The sequence below is a fragment of the Zalophus californianus genome, chromosome 17, assembly GCF_009762305.2.
Source record: "Zalophus californianus isolate mZalCal1 chromosome 17, mZalCal1.pri.v2, whole genome shotgun sequence".
NCBI lineage: Eukaryota > Metazoa > Chordata > Mammalia > Carnivora > Otariidae > Zalophus > Zalophus californianus.
The window spans coordinates 36353478-36367849 of record NC_045611.1 but is presented as its reverse complement, the minus strand read 5'-3'; the positions used below and the strand labels follow the sequence as shown (position 1 = coordinate 36367849).

General features: G+C 49.7%; 1 protein-coding gene across 1 annotated transcript; it reads left to right on the top strand.

Annotated features, from left to right (window-relative positions):
• Positions 1-11801: 11801 nt before the first annotated feature.
• Positions 11802-12322, top strand: LOC113936119 (small nuclear ribonucleoprotein Sm D2-like). Its single transcript, XM_035725204.1, has one exon. It carries the CDS (start codon positions 11875-11877, stop codon positions 12229-12231), a length of 357 nt encoding a protein of 118 aa, XP_035581097.1. The 5' UTR covers positions 11802-11874; the 3' UTR covers positions 12232-12322.
• The last annotated feature ends 2050 nt before the right edge of the window (positions 12323-14372 follow it).

Sequence of the window (14372 nt, the reverse complement as noted above, 5' to 3'; positions counted from 1 at the left end):
ACGCACAGCTAGAAACAGAACCCCATCTGCCAGGTGTTTTGGGGTACAAGGCACACAACCAGGCCCAGCAGCCCTGGATGGACTTGAGCCATGGTTTATGACTCCAAAGGCCCGGTTCCTCCCATCGCTGCCCCCCTGTGTGGAGTAGCCCAGGAACAGTGAGGGGGCGGTGGGAAGGGTTGGGGCATTAGGATGGGACCTGGAGGTGGATGTGGTGTGCGAAGTTTGACCCTCTGTGTCTGGTCCTGTGGTACCATTGCTCTAGGTGAGGGTCGTAGGGCACACACTAAGAACAGCCCTGGCGAGGAGTGGTTTCATGCCCATCCTGACTGACCAGCCAATGTTCAGAGCTTTATGCTATTTACTAAAACGGCAAAGAAACAAATTCTCAAAAATTCCCATTTCCTGGTGCCAGAAGGCACAGACGGCGCCAGAAGAGGATTGCCTGTGGAATGTGGCTTCAGTTGGTCACTGTCCCGAGGAATGTGTCCCCCACAACCCAATCCCTCCTATTTTCTGGAGCTGGACAGGGTGAGGTCAGGGTCCCCCAGTGGGGAAGACAGGGCCCTCTCGCACTGTGCAAAGTTCACAGGACCCATTCCTGCTGCTGGACACCAGCCCCACTGGTCAGCAAGGACTTGCACCAGGTACAGAGGGGAGAGGAGAGAACAGATATCCAGCCAGAGAGGTGGTCCAACATGGTATGGTGGGCAAGGTTCGGCTCTTGAGGCCAGGAGATTAGGCTTAGTCCTACAGCGACTCTTCTCTTCACCTGTCTGTCCATCTGTCCACACAACCAGCCAACATCAAGCAGCTATTTCAGGTAGAAGTTTCTAGTGCACAGCATGCACTGAGGGGTGGTTCTTCGCTTGGTGGATTCACCAGTCCCTAGTCCAACCCCAGTTCCCTGAGCTGAGAGTCTGCACCTGGTCAGCCCCTCCGAGCACACAGGACGCAGGGAAGCTAACCCACACCCCAGTGTCCTGGGAGACTGAGTTAGAATCATACATTCACTGATTAGTCATCAGTGAGAATTATAACTGGCAGACAGAGGTCTATGTGGTCTGACCAGCGGCCTTTCTTCCCTGCTGGCCAGTGTGATGTGGCAGGCCTCGTTATCAGAAGGGGCCATGCTGGGCACACGGCAATGCCGATGACTTGTGCGTTGGGAGATGTTTGCCTGAGGCAGCCCCCATTCCCAATGTGGCCCTGACTTCTTCCAGAACCCCTCAGTCAGGCATTTCTTCTTTTCTTTTATTTTTTTTAAAAGATTTTATTTATTTATTTTGACAGAGAGAGAGAGAGAGACAGCGAGAGGGAACATAAGCCATGGGTGGGGAGTGGGAGAGGGAGAAGCAGGCCTCCCGTGGAGCAGGGAGCCCGATGCGGGGCTCGATCCCAGGACCCTGGGACCATGACCTGAGCCGAAGGCAGCCGCTTAATGACTGAGCCACATAATTAACTGAAATTAGGCCCCCATTCCCTTGGACACTGCTCAGGAGGGCATGGCCTATCTCTGTTGCTGATTTCCCCTGTCCTATGCTTTCAGAGCCAGCCAACCCCCTGTGACAGAGACATTCTGTCTTGAGACATGTTATTAGCACTTGGAATCAGGTTATAGTGGGTCTTGCTGACTGAGGGTCCATCTCTAGAGCAACAATGAATTGATTCTGCTTTGCTCTGAGCAAATATCCATAGGTTAACTCTCAGTGACTTTCCTCCTTGTTTTCAAGTCTTTGGGTGCACCCTACTTCCCCCAAAGCACACCCCCACTCAGCACAAGGAATATAGAGATGAATAGCACGTGGTCCCTGCCTTACTTACAGTTGGAAGGGACACAGGCATGCTCATGACTCATGAACTACATTTCTGGGAGTCTCTTCCTGGTACAGCACAGAGGCCAAGGGGGACCGAGGGGGCAGGAAGGACCCACTTCTACCCTGTACACTGCCCAGAAGGAATCCACAGAAGCTCCCCACTCCCGTTCCGGAACCCCCTGCAGCAAACACACACATATACACACACTCTGGCCCCTTCCCACATCTCCTGTGCACTGGAGGCATATTGTCTGCTTGCAAGGATGCAGGCAGCCAGTGGAAGCTTTGATTGACCCTGGGTGGGGAAGACTCCTGCAAATCCTGGGAGATTAGTGGGGCCACAGCTCTGGCTGCAGGGACCTTTGGCTCACCTTCCTTTTGGGTGCCCTTCACACTTTCCCTGGTATCCCCCTTCTCAGGCTGCCCTCCCTGGGTGATGTGAAGTCCCAAGGTCACATGGTATCTGGGTCGTGTGGGCCCCAATTGCTTTTGTGAACTAACTCCATCTACACTCAGCCTGGAGGTCTTAGGGACGGAAAATGGGGTTACCGTGTGCATTTTAGGAGGCTGTTTTTGATGAGTTTGGTCTCAAAGTGAAGGAATTGAGTTCCTAATAGTGCAATTTCAGGCAAAACTGGGCATGCTTAAGCCTTCTTAGAGCTTCCAAAATCTCAACAGGATGTACACCTTCTCTCACTGGTGGGTACCTGGAGCATACCGTTTATCCCATCTGAGCCTCGGTTCGTTTGTCTGTAAAGGGGAATGGAAAACACCAGAACGTACCCCACAGGGTCATTGTGGGGGTTAAATGAGGAGATACACACACAGGCTGAGAACTTGGCCTGGGGCTTGTGAGGCAAGGACTCAAGAAAGATCAGCTCTTCTTGTTCTGGTGGCTTGGCCTCTCTGAGTTGACCGGGTAAAGGCCATCCCTCTTTGCTTCTCTGTCCTTCTGGCTGTGCCATTGTTCCTTCTCCCCCCTCCTTAACCCTGGCCCATTCCTCAGGAAGCGTGACACTCCAGAAGGGAGGTGCCTGCAGAGGGCTTGGGAGTCTCACTTTATGGGGCATAGTGGGGTTGACTTGGGTAGTGATGCCCCAGCCCAGAGAAGGCCCCACTTTCTTCTTTTAATTAACTGCAATCTCTGCCTCCTGATGCACTCTTGTCAAGAAAATTGCTCTTGATCATTTATGGTTATTTTCTTTTCCAATGAGTATCTAATTCTTGGAATGCTTCCCTGATTGTATTGGGGCCACTGAGGAGGTGATGATGGGCTCGTGTGTGTGTGTGTGTGTGTGTGTGTGTGTGTGTGTGTGTGTGTGTGTTTGCTGGAGGGGGTTCTGGAACCGGGAGTGGGGGCTCCTGTGGACTCCTTCTGGGCAGTGTACAGGGTAGAAGCGGGTCCTTTCTGCCCCCTCGGTCCCCCTTGGCCTCTGTCCTATGTTGGACGGAGTGCTTGAGAGACCTAGCCGCTCTCCTTGAGCTGTATCAGCTGACCTGAGACATGGGCTGGGAAATAGGCCTGGGTCACCAGGTGTGGCCAGGAATGAGCCAGAGGTGGACTTGAACAAGAGGTCTTGTTTTCAGCAGGTGCCCAGAGAAGACTGAGTGGGGATGCTCTACCCCTAGGCTCATGCCCAGAAGGGCCACAGGGGCACATCTGGGTTCCACAGAGCAATTTCCTCTCTAGTCTCCTGGCCTTTACTCAGCCCTCACATAGCCAACTATTGTGATCTCATCTGAAACAATGTCTGTGAAACCATGTATTTGGTGAACTAGCTGTATTTTTATATTAAATATATAACTATTGCAACAAAATAGTTCATGCTGCATTTCACCTAAAATCATCCCCTGTCCTGCCAATGGTAGCTGCCACTTTTTGAAAAATCTCCACCTGAGTTTCAGGTGAGGGAAAAGGGGCAAGATTTCCTGCCTTGTGCACTTGCTAAAATTCCTCTTTGCCAGGGTGGGAGCTGGGTGAGGACAGAGGCTGGGTCAAGTCCTCCACTCAGCACAGAGTAAGTACTCAGGGTGTGGGTACAGGAAAGAACAGAGCTTTGCATTCAGATCTGGGTTTAAAAACCAGCTGGTGCTTTATTTTGTAGCCAGTTCAGGGGCAGCTCATTTATTTTGATTTTCCAGTCTGTACAATGGGGGTAACCTCTATCTTACGGTGGTGTTGGGGAGGCCAACTGGGATAGTATATCCAGGGCTTAGTATAGGGCGAACTCTTAGCAGATGCCGATTTCCTTCCTTTCTCTCTTCCGATATTTGATTAATCAATTTGTACCAGGCTGTTAGTGAAGTAATGTACTTCCTCCTGCCCCAAGGGAGTTTGCATTTGCCCTCAAGGGCTAATCTCCTGCAGTGGGATCCCAGGCAGCGGCAGGACAGCGGGAAAGCGCTGGGGCTGAGTGGCAGCCTGCTGGTGGCCACCAGCATCTCACTTCTCACCGTCACGCCATCGCTCAGGCTGGCCTGGGTGGCAAGAGTTCAAAGGGACAGTACCTGCCTCTGGAGTGGTAATCTCGAGTCCTCTGGGGCCTGGGCAGGTAGTAAAGCTGAGCACGGGGCCGCACTATGCAGGCGGTGGTGCTGCCTGTGCTGGGGTTTTGGAATATAGGTGAGGTTCAGTGGGGTGGAGTCTGGAGCCCACGACTTAGAAAGAATTCTTGAGACGTCTTTTTGCAAAATGGTAGTTTAGTAAAGCGCAGGGACAGGCCCCGTGGGCAGAAAGAGTGGGCAGAAAGAGGTGCTGCTCGGGGGTTGTGAGGGGTGGCTGATTATATACTATAGGGTTGTGGGGGAAGGAAAAAGGGAGGTTCCCGAAAGAACGTTCATATGCTAAAGAAGACTCACAGGACACCGGAGGCCTTGCCACTGTCAAGTTAAGGTTGTTTACCCCTCTAGTAAGGCATTAACATTAAGATAGTTGGGAACTTCCGGGAGGAACATTACAACTCTGCCCACTTCAAGTATCTGTGGATGTATTTACATTCCCTTCTGGAAACTATTACTAAGGATTTGTAAGTAAACTGAGGGAGACTTATGTCTTGTAGGATTGTGATCTCTATAAGTTAACTATTGTTTTTCCTTTAGGGCAGTCAGGAGGCCTGAGGAATGTCACATAGACCCCATGCGGGTGTGTGGGGGATGTCAGCTTCTGCTTTGTCCTCAGCTTGCCTTCTGTTCCCTCATCAATAGCACCACTTTCTGGAGAAAGCCTAAGGCACTCGAGTTCACAGGAAAGGAGCAATACTTTATTGGCCAAATGAAACAGGCTTGACAAGACGAACAAACAAGAGCAGAAACAGACCCATGAATGCAGAGAACAAATGGATGGCTCTCGAGGGGATGGGCAGTGGGAGCGACGGGCTTCCAGATATGGAATGAATAAGAAAAAAAAAATTAAACAAACAAACCAGGGGGCTGCTAGTTTACAGTCTCTCAAAGGGCTATTCCAGGCAGGAATAATAATCACAATATTTAACCCCCAGAAGGCCTGGTTATGAGACACAAGCAACCCCCCATTTCAAGCCTTTCCATCCCCTAAAACTCTGGGTAGAGGGAAGCAGCCTACAGCCCCAGGGCCTGAGCTGCAGCCTCCCCTAAGGCATTTTACACCCAGTCTACACAGAGTCACTGTCGTCCGGGGCTCTGCTTTTTGGGCCTCCGTGCCTGGGGGCAGAGCAGCTGGGTGGTGGTTGCTTCCAGGCGGTGTAGGATCCTTCACCTGAGCAGGATGCTCCCGCTGACCCTTGGGGAGGGGGCGGGGGCTTCTATCCGAAGACAGCCCGGCCTGACTGCAAATCCAGGCCACTCTGCCGGTGGCCGTTAGTAGTTCGGTTTCTGGAGCTCAGTCCTTGGGGATCTGAAGCCTCTTTATTCTCGCCTTCTGAGCCCACACCTCTTCCTGGAGGGCGGTTGAGGTGGGCAGGTGTGGCAGAGCAGGCTGGTTTATGACCTTCTCTGAGACTTGGCTTCCTATATCCCGGGGGTGGACTGAAGGAGATGTCAGTCTGCTTCGGACAGTGAAAATCATGAAGGCCGGGTACAAGGGTGTATGTGTGGTTTATATTCCCTCTGGCCTGGCTGATGCCGGTCAGTAATGCCCTGTGACTGGTGACTGACCCAGTTCCAGTGATCACCTCCTGGGGATTATCTGGTCCCTGACCTGCCCTCCTAGTAGGAAGAGTCCCTCACACCTTATGTGTTCCTGTGTCTACACTCCATGAGAGCCTGTCACTGCCACCAGTCTAGGCAGGGCAGGGCACATTGTACTTGTGGTTTTGGTATGAGAGGAGAGGCTCATACTTTAGGTAAGTCAAGAGGCTTACCTAAAGTCATACAGGAAATCGAGGATAGAGTCAGGATAAGAGCACAGATCTGCCTCCAGCTTCTTTCCTCACTGTCCCCTACCCCTCTTTCCCACGTTTGATGCCAGGGGCTTGAACGGACACATTCCCTTGTGTTTTTTTTTGGTGGGGGAGGGGCAGAAGGAGAGGGAGAGAAAGAATCTTTTTTTAAAAAATTTTTATTGTTATGTTAATCACCATACATTACATCATTAGTTTTGGATGTAGTGTTCCATGATTCATTGTTTGTGCATAACACCCAGTGCTCCAGCAGAACGTGCCCTCTTTAATACCCATCACCATATTAACCCACCCCCCCACCCCCCTCCCCTCTAGAACCCTCAGTTTGTTTTTCAGAGTCCGTCGTGGAGAGAAAGAATCTTAAGCAGGCTCCATGCCCTGCGTGGAGCCCAACATAGGCAGGACTCAATTCTCACCATCCTGAGATCATGACCTGAGCCCAAATAGAGTCAGACGCTTAACCGACTGAGCCACCCTGGCACCCCTGGATACACATTCTCTTCTATTAAACAGCTAAGGGGGACAGTGAGCTGTGAATAGAGAGGGGGCAGTGGGCATTTGAAACCCAGTAAAAACCCATGTTTCAAGGCCCACTGTGTACAATGATCAGACCATGTGTGTCTCACAAAGTGCAGCATCACCTACGATCTGTCAGAGCTCCATTTGTTTAACTCGAATTCCTCCAGTGGTAGACCCAGCTAACTGACACCTCACAAAAGCAAGCAGACAAGTGAGAAGACAGGGTACTCTGCAGAACAGCTGGTTCAGTCTCTCCACCAAGTTCAATCACATGAAAGGAATACTGTGCTAGATTACAAGGGACCCGAGGGTACTCTGCAGAACAGCTGGTTCAGTCTCTCCACCAAGTTCAATCACATGAAAGGAATACTGTGCTAGATTACAAGGGACCCGAGGAGCATAACTACCAGTTGCGATCTGTGGTCCTGGATTGGACACTGGTCCGATGAAGTGGCTGTAATCAATTGGGAGCCTCTGATGGTTGTGTTATCACATGATATGAACATTTTCTAAAATGGAAGGGAGACTGTTAACTGTGCAAAATAAGTTAGGAAACTGGATCAGACAAATCTGAATTGAAAGACATTCCATAAGATGACTGACTGGGCCATTCAAAATGTTGACATCATCAAGGACAAAAGACAGGGAAAATGTCATAATTTAAAGAAGATGTGCAACTCAGCCCAACCAATGACCCAGATTTTAAAGGAGGGCTACTCTGGCCCAGATCACACCCTTCCCAGGGTGGTCCCATGGAGTGACGGAACCATCAGGGACCAGAAAGCCCATCTGGCTCCACACAGGACCTTCCCATGGGCAATTCTCAGTCCAGAGCGTCTCCACTCTGGGGTTTCATCAGGTCCTGTGTGGCCGTTTACTTTTTCCTCTACCTAATCCTGCTTCCTTGCACAGGCGTAGATCCCTGACAAACATCTTGTACCCCAAACTCCATCTCAACGTGTACATCCAAAGAACCCAACCTGCAACACCAACTATAAAGGACAGTGTTAGACAATTGGGGAATTTTAACTGGGGGCTGTATGTTAGTTAATAGTATTGTTTCTGGGGGCGCCTGGGTGGCACAGTCAGTTAAATATCCGACTCTTTGTTTCCTTCTCAGGTCATGATCTCACAGTTGTGGGATTAGAGGCCCATGTAGGGTTCCATGCTCAACATGGAGTCTGCTTGAGATTCTTTCGCCCTCTCCCTCTGTCCCTCCTGCTCATTCTCTCTCTCTTTCAAATAATAAATAAATCTTTAAAAAAAATTGGGGCACCTGGGTGGCTCAGTCATTAAGCATCCGCCTTCAGCTCAGGTCATGATCCCAGTGTCTTGGGATCGAGCCCCGTATCAGGCTCCCTGCCCCACAGGGAGTCTGCTTCTCCCCCTCCCTCTGCTTCTCCCCCTGCTCATTCTCTCTCTCTCTCTCTGTCTCGAATGAATAAGTAAAAAAAAATCTTAAAAAAAAAATCTTTAAAAAAAATAGTATGGTTTCCATGTTAACATTGTTGAGTATGGCAATCGCTTGGTGGTAGCGTAGGTGACTGTCCTAGTTCTTAGGAAACTGGTTAAAATATTTAGTGGGGAAAGGTCAACCTACTCTCCAATGGTTAATATATACCTGGATATCTGTGTTGCTATTGAGCTCTCTACGTAGATATCTGGGCATCTGCATACAGACACAGAGCTCTCTATATCCGGATATAGATACATACATATCCACATAGAAACCCATGTATACTGGGGACGGAGAGAGACAGGGACAAAACAAATGTGGCAAAATGGTACCAGTTCATGAATCTAGGTGAAATGTTTACAGATGCTCAATATACTAGTTCTTCAACTTATTGTAGGGTTGAAATTTTTATTTTTTTCTTTTTTTTTAAGATTTTATTTATTTATTTGACAGAGAGAGAGAGTGAGAGAGGGAGCACAGGCAGGGGGAGTGGGAGAGGGAGAGGCAGGCTTCCCGCCGAGCAGGGAGCCCGATGCGGGGCTTGATCCCAGGACCCTGGGACCATGACCTGAGCCGAAGGCAGACGCTTAACAACTGAGCCACCCAGGGTCCCAAGGGTTGAAATTTTTCTAAATAGGAGTTGAGAGAAAAAATTAATAGCTGTAGTATGACTTCATTTTGGTAAAAACAGCACCCATACACATCTACGCTCAGAACAGATTGGAAAGGATGTACACTAAGTAGCCACAGTAGTGATCTCTGAGTGCTTGGAAATGTGTTCTTTTCATTTCACTTGCGAATTTTTCTCGTTTTCTGAAATTCACAGGTAATGAAAAATTATTAGATTACATCAGGACCAACAGCAGAGGAAAGGGCGGGGCTCCCTGTGACCCAGGAGGGCAGCGGTCTGGAAAAGAAGGCCCACTTCTTCACTCCCCACCCTCCAGCAAGTGAGATCAAAATCCCAGGAATGTCACTTGCTCACTGGCTGTGCCAGCCTCAGGCTGACATGGCACTGGCTTGAGAAAATGAAATCATCGAGTAGATTATGGTGACAGATGAGGCTGGCTCGCCGGTGGGGTGTGTGGGGCTGCTCACTGCTTCAGGGCACCCAGAGCTCTATCTAGGGCCACTAGCCACATGCTATTTTGTTTTCCAGCTGTGTGTTGTTGTGGAGAAAACATGTAAGTATTCTTCGAGTTATATCTAAAATTGACTTTTTTTTACCCCTCTCGAGTGTCGTTCTGCAACTATCAGTTCTGATTTTTTTTTTTTTGAGAGAGAGAGAGCGAGCACTTGCAAGTGGGGAGCGGGGGGTGGAGGGGCAAAAGGAGAGAATCTTAAGCCCATGCTGGGGCTCGGAGAGGGGCTTGATCTCAAGTCCCTGAGATCATGACCTGAGCTGACCAAGAGTCGGACACTTACCCGACTGCGCCATCCAGGCGCCCCTATAAGTTCTGATATTTTTGTAACCTTTTTAAAATAAACCTTTTGGGGGGACACCTGGATGGCTCAGTCGTTAAGCGGCTGCCTTCGGCTCCGGTCATGATCCCAGGGTCCTGGGATCGAGCCCTGCATCAGGCTCCTGGCTCGGCGGGAAGCCTGCTTCTCCCTCTCCCACTCCCCCTGCTTGTGTTCCTGCTCTCACTGTGTCTCTCTTTGTCAAATAAATAAATAAAATCTTAAAAAAAAAAAACCTCTGGGGCGCCTGGGTGGCTTAGTCAGTTAAGCATCTGCCTTCGGCTCAGGTCATGATCCCAGGGTCCTGGGATGGAGTCCTGCATCGGGCTCCCGGCTCAGCAGGGAGCCTGCTTCTCCCTCTCCCTGCCCCTCCCCCCCACTTGTGCACGCTCTCCCTCTCTCTCTCTTTCTTTCTCTCTCTCTCAAATAAATAAATAAATAAATAATTTAAAAAAATAAACCTTTCCCCCCTCACCACGTTGCTTTCGGTCTGGACAAGTTTTCTCAGAGGTCAGAGTCTAAAGGGAAGATTATATTTAAACACGCCAGTGAGAGTTAGCACTCCCTTAGCCCCACTGGTTGGACACCAGCCACGAGGGAAGGACTCAGGGTGGGCTTAGGGAGCCCGAAGGACAGAGGTCAGCATTGTCAGGAGAAAAGGCTGTGTCCTGAGGGAGGAGGGGTGGAAAGAAGCAGGAGCAAATAGGCTGCCTGAGTGTGAAACCAGGCTGGGGAAGGGATGGAGGCGGGTGAACGTTCAAGCAGATTTCCCATGCCAGGGTTTCCCCTCCACTTCCACCCTCACTCCCGGCCTCTCACCCCTTTCTGTGGCCCAGTGCTGCCTGCCTCAGTTAAGATACCGTCTGATTTTGTGGCCCAGCCCTGGGAGCAATCATCAAACAATCAGCAAATATTTACCACTCCTTTATTATCTGCAAGGTGCTGGATGAAGCCTTTCTTGACAACTGAGCTGACCTCTCTCTGCCACTGTGCCCCATGAGGCCCCACCAAGCAGAGCAAGCCGTTATTGGCGTTTGATAAGTTTCTTGTGTTCTGCAGAGGCCACTCTCGTCTCTTCAGCTGGCCTGGGATGTCCTAGACAACAAACTTGTATGTGTCTGTTTTACGTTCAAGGTGAACTTGCTGAGGTCTGTGTTGCTGGGATCCTGGGCCCGGGGTTGGGTCTGGGTGGGAGAAGCCCACACAACCAAAAGTGCATAGCAGTCACCTGGGTGCCTCCCAGGTCCTGCAAACTCAAAATGTTCTGCTTTGAAGTCATCATATGTTCAAACTCATTTCTGCTCCTGGACACCTTTCCCAAGCTCTAGACTTTAGGACCTGGTCCTGTGCTCCTGCTGGTTCTTCTAAAGCCTCTGCATCACTCATCACATTTTAAAAAACGGCTTCTTTAATGTCAGCCTTCTCTAAGGGCTTCTACGGTCATGAGGACAGGGCAACGTCTGTCTAACTCAGAATGGGATCCTTTATGCCTGGCAATTGGTAACTTAGTATTTGTTGAATGAAGCAGAAAGAAAATTCAAGGCACAGTTGGAGAGGGAAGCCAGAGGCCCGTCCAGGAAAGCAGTGGTCTGAAGCACAGGTATGAGATGAAAGCCGGAGAGAAGATGAGGGACAGGGAGCCACAGTCAGGTATAGGATGGGAGGTGGTGCCAGAAAACTATGGTTTGGGCCATCAGCTGTGGCGCAGGCGGGACGCTGGGATCTGATCATAGCGGCGACAAATCTCATGTTGGGATCCGACCATAGCGGCTTCGTCAGGGACTCCAGCTGGATTGGGTATTAGCCCTCTTGTTGTCAAGCATCCCCATCGGACACCCAGAAGTTACTCAACACTGGGTCCCAGGGGACTGATTCTGCACCGATGGATTTTCTCTCTTGATATGTGCGGAAGTGCTCAGCACAGATCTTGGCACTTAGCGGGACTCAGTAAATGATTATTGACCCTAAAATTGACAGAACAAAGTTATATTATCCACACAAAGAGAGACAGCTGTATACATTAGGGTTCTCTGGTCACAAGCAAGAGAAACTGACTTAAATTACACAAACACTTGACTGGAGGAGAAGTGGAAGGAGCAGTCTTTGGGAGTGACGGGAACCAGCCCAGCTCTGGGAATGTGATATCAAAAACAGTGAGGGGTCCTGCCCGCCTGTCGCTCTCTCTTCGGAGGCAGCAGCAACGCGGAGGAGACGGCGCTGATCTGGGACCTCAGGCACTATCACCATGAGCCTCCTCAACAAGCCCAAGAGTGAGATGACCCCAGAGGAGCTGCAGAAGCGGGAGGAAGAAGAGTTCAACACAGGTCCACTCTCTGTGCTCACGCAGTCAGTCAAGAACAACACCCAGGTGCTCATCAACTGCCGCAACAACAAGAAGCTCCTGGGCCGCGTAAAGGCCTTCAACAGGCACTGCAACATGGTGCTGGAGAATGTGAAGGAGATGTGGACCGAGGTCCCCAAGAGCGGCAAGGGCAAGAAGAAGTCCAAGCCAGTCAACAAGGACCGCTACATCTCCAAGATGTTCCTGCGCAGGGACTCGGTCATCGTGGTCCTGCGGAACCCGCTCATCGCCGGCAAGTAGGGGCCTCCTCTCCACCATCAGAATTTCCGCCCTCATCCTGTGAAGACCTGCCCTTTGTAATGGGAATAATAAAGTCCTGTGTTTTTTCTAAAAAAAAAAAACAAAAAAACAGTGAGGGGTCCTGATGAGGAAGAATTTGCTTCATCTGTCCTCAGTCCTTCTAACACTCGGCCTAGGAGAGACAGGCTCCTTCACAGTCACATCAAGTCTGCATGCAGTGGGAAGGGGGTTCCCCAAATGAAAGGGGTGTAGCTGTTCACACTCTCAGCCTCTGTGCTGACTCGCTCGGAGTCTCTCCTGGCACTTACTGGGTTGTCTTGCTTGATCTGTTGTCAACTCGTCCTTCCCGTCGTGTTGCTGTCCTTTCCCCAGGCTTTGGACTATATACATCCGAAACTTTTTGGCTTCCTGGGCTACCCCAAGCTGATCCCCCCCCACCCCCTTTTCATCCATGGGTCCAGCCTTCCAACCTTTAGTTCCAGAAACTGATCCCTTGCGAGGGGAGGTCAGACAAATTCCCAATCTGAGTTGTCAGCAACCATCGATGTGACCTGGAAGTCGGAGGCCCAGCGGGGGAAAGACATGTTGCCAGTGTTGGTGAGTGACTTAAGGGTAGATTCGCAACCATAGCCTAGGCTTCTCTGTTTCATGGACATTTTTGTTTTTAATTATAGAAGTAACATATGTTCATGAAAGAAAATCTAGAAAGTATGTGAAAGTGGAAAATACCCACCCCAATACACCCACCCGTTTATATTTTAGACCCAAGTCTTTTGACATCTAGTTTAGCTGGGGAGGCAATGCAGCAACCTGGTTGAGCCGATGGGCTCTGGAGGTAGGCTAGGAGCTATGTGACCTTTCAACATCAATTAGCCTCCCTAAACTTCACCTGTTCTGGAGAAAAGGCAGAGTGACGTTTGTTATATAGTAAGTACTTAATAAAGCTTGGTAAGTGCTCAAAAAACCTTTAATTTTATTAACACTTTATGCCCTGTCCATGCCGCCTGGCCCAATTATTTCCCTGAATTCCTTAGGCAACTTCTCCTCTCAATCCTGGCCTTGGTGTACCATCCATTTGTCTTGGGGAATAATTTTTATTTAAGCCACTCCATGCCTTAAAAGCAAAACTAGCATCCAGGAGATTATAATGGAGCTATCTGGGCAGAAGTGTGTGTGGGGGGTAAAGGCAAGGTGCGTGGAAGAGCCAACTGAGCATTACGTTGGCCCACAGCAGCTCAGTGATGACTGCTCTCCCCTTCTTACCCCCTTTTCCTTCAGAAAAGTCTTCTGCCACTCCAAGTGCTCTGAAGGGAGCAGGGCCACATTTTCTGGTCCTACCTCTCCTAATCCACAGGGTAGGCAAGCGATCTAGGTCTAGTCAAACAGAGTAGTCCAACCCGCTGCCTTCAGAATGTGGTTCAGTAATTGGCAAGTGATCTCAGCTGGGCCCGTTGGATTCTTCTTGGGACTTTGTCTTTGGAATCAAAGTGCTGGAAGGATGTAAACACGTACTTGCCATATGGAGGAAGCCTGCTTGCAGGGAGAGAGAATGAGATTGGTACCAAGAGAGGAAGACACACATACAGATAAATCTGCAAGTGCCAAGTCCGGGGTCCAGTCCCGAATCCCTGGTTCTTACAGAACTTCTGAATTATGTGCGTTTTCTCAGGATTCTTTCCAGCCATGTGAGCCGTGTAAATTTCTGGGTTTTTTTTTCTTCCCCCTTAACTGAATTGTATTAGGCTGTTCTTATTTCTAAGTCAAAGAGTCTTGACTAATACAAATACTTTGTAAAGGTGGGAAAGTAGTGTGTAATCATTTGTAATTTTGTCCACTCTGTCTCTGATGAGAAGGAACATTCTCCCCAAGTGGGTAGCACTCCCAGCACACTGGCCAAGATCAAGAAAACCCCAATCTTTTGGGACTAGGGCTTGTTTATTACTTACTCAAGGTTTTCTGGAGTTGCACTGTCTTATTGATTGCTGATATGCTCTGCAGCATTCACTTCATCAAGCAGAATTTGAGTCTCTCAAGTCTTAGGAGTTATTTGAAGAAACTGTGATCCTTTCATCTCTTCTACTTTCCCTGAAGCTTGTTCTATTCCCTTTCATCTCAGGCTCAGCACTATGAAAAGGTGTAAT

Bases quoted from the DNA above. Each gene is read 5' to 3' on its own strand.
- LOC113936119 (XM_035725204.1), top strand. From the start codon at position 11,875: ATGAGCCTCCTCAACAAGCCCAAGAGTGAGATGACCCCAGAGGAGCTG.